The sequence below is a fragment of the Condylura cristata genome, unplaced genomic scaffold (assembly GCF_000260355.1).
Source record: "Condylura cristata isolate star-nosed mole 26May11 unplaced genomic scaffold, ConCri1.0 scaffold00008, whole genome shotgun sequence".
In the NCBI taxonomy this organism is placed as follows: domain Eukaryota; kingdom Metazoa; phylum Chordata; class Mammalia; order Eulipotyphla; family Talpidae; genus Condylura; species Condylura cristata.
This window is the reverse complement of record NW_004567109.1, coordinates 16,114,881-16,123,212: the sequence shown is the minus strand read 5'-3', so window position 1 is coordinate 16,123,212 and position 8,332 is coordinate 16,114,881. Positions and strand designations below refer to the sequence as shown.

The 8,332-nt window shown below is 60.4% G+C and overlaps 1 protein-coding gene across 1 annotated transcript; it reads right to left on the bottom strand.

The window, feature by feature from the left end:
• Nucleotides 1–53: 53 nt before the first annotated feature.
• Nucleotides 54–8,273, bottom strand: KIAA1522 (KIAA1522 ortholog). The gene is made up of 7 exons (XM_012722239.1): nt 8,191–8,273; nt 6,295–6,465; nt 6,159–6,214; nt 5,779–5,899; nt 5,135–5,248; nt 2,509–5,052; nt 54–2,137 (listed from the first exon to the last, which is right to left on the bottom strand). The coding sequence occupies exons 1-7, from the start codon at nt 8,246–8,248 to the stop codon at nt 2,115–2,117; spliced, it is 3,087 nt and encodes a 1,028-aa protein (XP_012577693.1). The 5' UTR covers nt 8,249–8,273; the 3' UTR covers nt 54–2,114.
• Nucleotides 8,274–8,332: the final 59 nt, after the last annotated feature.

Below are 8,332 nucleotides of genomic sequence, written 5' to 3'. Positions count from 1 at the left end.
ATGGGCCCAGACTATGGCCCTGTCCCTCCCCACTAAGAAGCAGCAGCCACAACCAAGATTTAATTGTTTAATTACTGTCTGAACGAAACACAGCTCTCCCATGTGTCTCACTCAGGCTTCAGGACAGAGGGGATGGGTTGTTTGGATAGACATATCAAAGACTCAAAAATTTAAAGAAATATATATATGTGTGTGTATATATATGTGTATATATATATACTCTAACATTTTAATGGAAATTAAAAATCAGGCTTTTGGTCTACATTTGCACCAAGTTAAGCTCATTTACCCCAAAGAACAGAGTTGCCTCTTCTAGATCCTCCCTTCTCTGTACAGTCTCATCCAGGGGCAGCCACCCCAAAGGGTTCTAAAAAGGAGCCACAGTGACGAGTGGAAAGAGACACCACAGTTGGGGGGCCCCCCTCCAAGGTGGTGACCAAAGCCTGCTTTCCTAGAGCTTTGCCCTGCTGGGGGCACAGGGTGAGGTGGGCAATCAAGCGCTGAGCGGCAGTGAGGCAGCACTTACTGCCGCCCACCAGCCCCCGGCAGGTGCTGCACAAGCCCAGCAGCGGCCGTCACCCACCCAACAGGTTTCTTGCTGGGAAGAGGAGGGCAGCAAGAGAGGGCCGAGGCACCTGGGCTTGCACCACATCCCCGACATTCCCAGGTCTCATTCTGGGGGGGGGGGTCATCTCCATCCTTGGCAGAAGAGAAACACTAAAGGCGAGGTTCCTTGCCAAGCTCAAACCCAAGTCACCGTTCAGAGGAATCAAGACAGAAGGGGTGGCCCTGCTGGCAGCCACCCTGCAGAGTCACAAGGACCCACGGGGAAGCCAACTTACCTAGCGAGGTGGTACCAGCTGAACATAAGCCTTTAAAATTCCTGGAGAATAGCAGTTTAGGGACTGATGTCTAGGGAGCAACCACCAGGAGTGCCCCCTGGGAGCACTGAGTGTCCCCTTCATTGACTAGGAGTCTAGGAACAGATGCACCTTTGGGTTCCCATCTTGTTATGGAGCATCCATCAGCTCCCCCAGGAGAGCCACCTGTGCTGACAGGCAGCTGCAGAAAGGACATGCACCAGAATGAGTCAAGAGGAAGGTCAGGATGAAATCCAGAGGGCCAGTTCAGAGCCCACGGTCCAAGTAAGCCCTCCCTGCAGCCAGCCCCTCCACCCACCTCCTCGGTATTTCTGGCAGCGCTGGAAGGATGCAGCTTTGCCACAGCCTATGGGCTCGTGCCTCTGAAGAACTGCGCCCACCCCAACCTGATCAAGTGAAACGAGGGGCAGATGCTTGGTATTGCCAACGGCCTACTGAATTGACTCCCTACTGACGTTAGAGGGAACCCATGGACCACCCCCGTGGTTTTCTCCCCCACCTTTCTGGGCCTTGGCAGTCTCCAAATTCTTGTCCCCAGCATGGAGCACCTGGCAGAACTGGAAGGCAGGAGGGTGGTTGGTGGTTAAACTGAGGCACAGGAAGACTAATCTCCACTGCACCCATTGTGCTTTGGAAATCCACACACCCGCTCCTGTCTCCAGCCTGGAGAAGCCTGTGGGAATACAGTGACTTGCCCGCCTCCAAGAACTAAGGAAAGGAATAAACTGGATTAGAGGAAGGGACTGATGGGTCCCAGCTATGAGATGGCTCCCAGGGATGGGTGCTGCTGCCATGTAAACAGGCCCTTGGAATGCGGTTTCATGGGCCCTGGAGGATGGACACGCAGCCACTTTCCAAAGTGCTTTGATTCTGGACTAGACAGTATGTGCATGATTGAATATGGGGGGGGGGGGGAAGTGTTCCACCAGCTCTGTGGCCGCAGGGCCAGCAGGGGGCGCAGCCGCCACTTCTACCAGCTACCTCCTTCAACATGAGGCTAAGGCCACAGCCATGGGTGAAGGGGTGGATGATTCCAGAAGGCATGAGAGCAGGATGACTTGGAGGACAGGGTCAACATCAGGCTTGCATAAATATCAAAGGCAGAGGAGGTTAAGGCTGCAGGCATCCTCCCTCTCAGGTTGTGTCTGCCGTATCCTCTCATCCTTGGAGCTGCTCAGGTCCCTGAGATTGTATTCCTGGGATGGGTCCGCGGTGCCGGTGGGTGCCTGGCGGTCAGGACAGCTCTTTCTGTGGGTCTGTGGGAATAAGAAGGACCACTTAGCAAGAGTCCTCCCGGCTTTGTCCTGACAGCACTAAGACCCCCAAGGCCCACCTGACCCACACTTTGCCTCCCCGCTTACTCCTGTGAAGGCAGCACAGGTTCGGATGCTTTGCAAACCCTGACACTGCTGGTACCACCCCCCACCACTCACAATGAGTAACTTGAGGCTGGAATGTGTCGATAAACCAGTCCCGTGGGAGCTCATTCACTGTAGCGCATCAGGGGTGACAGTTCACCCTACCCAGCCATCCTGAGGTCAGAAAGGACCCAAGGACCCAAGAGCAAAGCCCTGCTGTGGGATACCCATTTCCCAAGGTCAGTGACGGAACCCCCGGCCCACTCTACCTGAGCTGGGCAGGCCCATCTTCTGCTCCGCTGGGCTCACAGACTGGACACCTCCATTCTCTGCGAGCTCCCCCTTAGTCCTGTCCTCAACATGAGGGAGCCCATTGGTGGGAGGAGTAGTAAGGGGCTCAGCCCGAGGAAAGCTGGGGGAATTGGGTGAGGGGGCTCCCACAGGCTTGCGGGCCACAGGTGGAGGAGCTTTAGGCGACTTCTTGGTGGTCTGGGGTGACCGCTGTTCCGAGATATTCCGAAGTTCAGTCACCAGACTCCGCTGGAGGTCAGCCGGGTTCTCTGGGGACACAGGCCGCTCCAACTGCATTTTCTTAGTGCCCTTGGAGAAGATAAAGCTGGCCGCAGAGGCAGGGGGCTGGGGAGTCTGTGGCTCTGCCTCAGGTGGTCCATTGGGCTGGGCACTTGCGGGGCCCTTGCTGGCACCTAGGCTGGAGGCCTTGAGTTGGACAGCAGCATGGAGCCCTGAGGACGGGGCAGTCACTGGGCTGGACCGCCCCGAGAGGGCCCTTCGTAGTGGCTTCTGGGGGGCCGCTGGCCCTGATGCAGGGGCTCCCGCAGGAGCACCCACAGAGCGAAGGCGTACCATCTGCAGGAGTGAGGGCGTGACCAGGGGCGTACCACCGTCCTCCCTGGGAGCCCCACTGCCTTTGCTGCAGCCCACTGGCTCCTTCTGAGGAGGTTTGGTCACCAGCCCCTTGACAGAACCAGCAGGAGGTGGGGTTGGTGGAGCTGGAGGGGGGTCTGGGACACAGTGGGGCTGGATCTGGGAAGAGATGGTAGCAGAGGAAGGTGAAGCAGCTGAGGAGCTGACCGGCTCCGGGAAGCCTGAGGGGTCTGCAGGCTCAGAGCCAGCCACAGAGAAGAAGGTCTCCTCTGGTGGGGGGAAGTCAGCCATGGACAGGTCCTGCTCCTCGGCTGCAGGAGGAGGGGGTGGGGGCCAGCTGGGGTCTGGGAGGGGCTCCTCAGCAGTCTCTGGGGCAGACGGGGCCTCCTCAGGCTTCTTAATAGGTGGTGGGGGTGGATGATAAGAGGGAGGTGGGGATGGTGGGGGTGACTGGTCTTTGGAGGTAATCGGGGACCCCTGAGGTGGGGCCAGGGATGTCTGGGGAGTCGGTGGGGAAGGAGACTCAGGACCAGCAGCAGCAGCAGCGGCAGGCCCAGGGATCATAGCAGAGGCAGCCGGAGCAGGAGCGGCCTGGTTAGGGCTCTTGGCCTTAGAGGGAGGTGGGGAGAAGGGGGCAGGCACCTTGGGGTGAGGGGGGATGACAAACCTGTCACCCAGGGTGGTGTGTGGACCAGAGCGGTCTAAAGGGGCTGGGTCAGAGGAAGAGGAACATAGAGACGTGAGGGAAGAGGAGACAGAAGCCCCAGGAGATCGAAGGGAAGTGATACGCTCTGGTTTAGGGGGCTGGGCCCTGCCTGGGGACGCAGGGGGCCCAGCCAGACCCTTGGGAGGAAGGGTAGGGGTACCACTCTGGCTCGAGTAGCCACTGGAGGGCGACAGCGTCCGTTCTGGGGAGCGTGGGGGGCGCCGGGAGCCTCCTGGAGAGGAGCCAGACACCCAGCTGCCTGCTGAGCTGGCTGAGCAGGGTGCTGCCCCCATCCCTTCTGGCCCACCGGTGGTGGGTGGCCGGGGCAGCTGCGGCTGCTGCTTTCGCTCGGGCTTAGGAGGCAACCCCAAGGGCCCATCGGGGGCCGCCGCGCCCCGCTGATGGAGTGAGTAGGTCCGGCGGGGCGGTGGTGGGGCCCTCTTCAGCTTACGCAGGGACACGCTGCGGCCAGACAACTGCCCGGTGCTCCGAATGCTGACAGTGTCTGAGGCCTCAGCGGTGCTGCCCCCACTGGGAGAGCCCCGCCCGCTGCCCCCCTGGGGCGGAGGCGCCACGCTGTTGCTAGCCACAGAGCCCTCCGGCTGGCCCTCAGAGCCGCCCTGGGAGGAGAGAGTGGAGCCGTCGGACACGATGGTCTCAGAGGACTGAGAGTGGCTCCAGGTGTCGCTGGAGGAGGACGGGTGGCGGCTGCGGGGCCACGGGCTGGAGGCCGAGGAGAAGCGGCCCAGCGAGTGGACGGAAGCCGGGCTGGCGGAGAGCAGGCTGCAGCGGCTCAGGGTGCGCACGCTGCGGCGGCTCAGGGCCACCACGTCCACGGTGGGCGGCAGCACGGCGTGCGGGATCAGCTTCGACAAGTACGTGGCCTGCGGCGAGATGGACATGGCCGGGCTCAGGGGCTCCGGAGGGCCGGCCCCTCCCGTCATTCCAGGCACCGCCAGGGACATGGGCCGGCTCAGCAGCGGGGGCCGCGGCCCCGTGGACCTGCCCACAAGGGTATCGTCGCGGTAGACACGGTCGATGTGGCGCTGCAGCCTGGCCTCTGCCTCAGCGTCGGCCTCCACCTCCAGGGCCTGCAGGGACACCCGGGCCCCGGACCCTGAGGCGGGGTCTTCGGGGCGGCCGTCCACCGTGGGGATTCGCACAGCGTCCCGGGGCCCAGGAGGCCGAGGGGTACCCGGGGCCTCGCGCTCGTTCCGCAGGCCTGCCATGAACAGGGAGGACGCGGGAGTCAGGGGGGGGCCGGGGCAACCCGCCCCCCACGGCCCGCCGGATTCCAGGCTCACCCAGCTCCTTCTGCACGTGCTGCGGCAGCCCCAGCACCGTGCTGCGCCGCTCCCGCCGCCGCCGGCCCGACTTTCCAGATTTGGGGAAGGAGTCATGGGGTCGGAAGGTGGAGCCTGGGGGGCGGTCCAGGGAGAGAAACCGTTAGAGCAGGACTCGGGCGCTCGGCGGAGGACAAGGGTGGGTCCTCTGTAAGAGCTGTCTAAGGGGGCCGTGGTCGAGTGGGCGTGGCCGATGCCCAGTTCTGCATTTCTGTAGGGCCTCTGGCGCTTTACTGGCCAATAACCTCCTAACAAAAAGTCATGAGGAGCCAGTACACTGGAGCCAGTCCACATTCATTCGCTAAGTACTCTGATCCTCATCCTTACAGAACATCAAACAGGCTCAGGGCTGGGCCAAGGTCACTCAGTGGGTAAGGAGCAAAGCCAAGCTCAAACCCAGCCTTTCAACGCCTCACTGTCCCGCTCTGCGGACAACACGCGCCACGAGTCGCCGAGAGGACACAGGAGATGCTTACAAACCCACAGAAACACAGAGCTGTGGAAACACTAGATTAGGAAGTTCAGGGGGAGCTGCAGCTGCCAGGACCCAGAGGCTGCCCGCCACCCCTTCTTTCTGCCCAGAACTCCCGGCTGTGAGCAGACACCTTTGCGCTGGATCATCTCTGAGCGGATGGAGAGCGCGTCCTCTGCCGTGGAGCTCTCGGTGTAGGATGTGCTCTGGCTGCAGAAGGAGATGCTGTCCTCATCTGGCCCGGTCTGGGAAGACTATGGGGGAAGAAAGGGTCAGGCCCAGGACCACCCCAGAGGCCTGGGTGGGGCCTCCCACTGCCTCTCAGCACTCCCCTCTGGGACTCCGAACTCACGGGCCCAGGCATTGGCCAGGCATTGTGGGAGTGACCCGGGACTAGCCCTCAGGGGCTGTCTAATCCAGCCCTTCGTGACCCAGGAAGGAAACAGGTCCAGGAGTGTTCGGGACGCCAAGGCAGGAAGAGCAGAGTGGCGGGGAGCTGGAGGCAGGGCTCACCTGGATGCTCTGGGTGTCTCCATGGTCCCAGCCACCCTTGCTCAGTTTCTGTTTCTCTGGAAGACACCACAAAGGTGAGTTGGACTAGACCCCTGACCTCAGGAGCTGAAAGTAGCACCAGAGGGCAGAAGGCTACCTTGGTACTGTAGGGAACGGAGCCCCTCCTGGGCCTGCGTGTGCAGCTCTTCCAGGTGAGGTGGTCGCCCACTGGGGAAGAAGACATTGTCCTGGTGCTCATCTGCTAGGGACCCGGGGCCCTGGCCGGACCCGACACTGAGGTGCTTGTCACTCTCGACCTTGGCAGAGCCTAGTGGGATGGAGGAGGGACAGAAGTAAGGCCCAGAGGGTTCTGGGCCCTGGAGACACACGGACATCCACAGCTCCACAGAGTTTACACACACATTCAGTGTCCACTTCCCCCAATCTACTCACAGCCCACAGTTGTGGGACATACATACTCAACACACAAATAAAATTATGCCCAAGATGGGGGTTCATCTAAGTACCCGCACCAAAGGCCCAGACAAGCCACTAAAACCCAGGGCACATGACAACCACAGGATGTATATACAACAAACAAATTTCAGTATGTACGCAGACAGCATGCAAGTATAAACAGTGTGTACAGGCCACACACAGGGGCCCACACAGCACATCTGGGCCCACACAGCCAGCACCCACAGTTCCCATCTGTAAATAAACAATCAGTACCGTGCACACAACATGTATCCACCTGTCCCTCAGGGCCCCATGTGAGACACACCGGTATACACAAAGCCCACAGCAAAAATATCTGTCTCCAGACCCAAACAAACCCCTTTCTACGTACACCCCTTGGGCCCTGCTCCAGAAAGAAGGCACCATGAGACTGATTCCCAGGAAGTCAGGGGAGGAGACAAGCCAGGAACAAGGCCTCTTGGGTCCCCGACTCACCCATGCCACTGTCCCTTCGTGGAAGGATGGCCAAGGGAGGGGAGAAGAGGGACCCCAGACAGAGCAACTCTAGCCTCTCTTGGGGGAACAGTCCCAGGTATCCCCCTTTCCTGGAGGCCCTGGCCCCTGGTGCAGCGGGAGCCAGGGATCCATTACAAAGGATCCTGTTACAGGCCCTGCCCATGGGGGAGCTGGTCATCTAATCCTGGTGATGGGGGGGCTGTGTCAGCACTTTGCAGTCCTAACCCCCCACCTTAAAATGGAACCCACAACATAAGCAAAAGCATGGAGTGGGTCATGTGATCTTGGCAGTAGCTTGTAGGGGGCAGAAACAAAACAAGCTATTTAAAGGGCCACACCCCAGGCCCAGGCCCAGGGGTCTCCCATTCAGACACCTGCCCTTTCCTCCATCTTCCATCCATTCTTTGCCTGCCAGCACCTACGCCTCCTTCCTACTCCCCTGGAATCCACAGGAACCCCACAAGGTCAAAGGCACTGTCCTCCAACCCCCTGATTTTGGAAATTGGGAAACAGCACAACAGTCAAAAGAACCTAAGATCATACACAAATCAAAGTCGGCAAGGATTAAACTCAAGGTTCCCAGAGGGGAGTCCTGGGTCACACTCTGACATCCAATAAACTCTGGTCCCAAAATCTCAGTCCAGATGGGATAGCCCAGTTCCTAGGAGAAGGGAGGGGGCAGAGCGCTAACCATGCTCCCCAACTTCCAGGGCTACTGCTTTCCTCCACTCTGCTCCCACACGTCCCGACCGACCTGGAAGGGATGCCCCACCTCTGGGCACGGCGGTTGAGGATGTTCCCAGTAGGGCGTGCGCACCCCAGGGGGGGAGCGGTGTCCTCCGAAGGCTGCGGACTCAAGGTCAGACACCTGGCGCACCTCCCAGCTCGCTCAGGCGAACAAAGGCGGCGGGAAAAGCGCTGGACAAAGGCTTGGCGGTGCACGCGGAGTGTGGCCTCATTGCTAGCCCTTACTCCCCACCCATTAAATATCCCAGCCTCGAGCCCCCCCATTCTACAGAAGGGGCTGGCAAGTAAGTGTGTGTCTCCTCCACACACACCCCCAGCCACACCCACTCACCCTTCTTTTTAAAGAGCCCCAGGAGGGCCGGGAGCTGGCGGCCCAGGAACACCACCATGGCTGCGGACTGGGCCGTCGCCTCTTCCGAGCTCTCCCGGCGCCCGGCGACGCCCTCCGGTCCCAGGCACCCGGCGACGGGCGC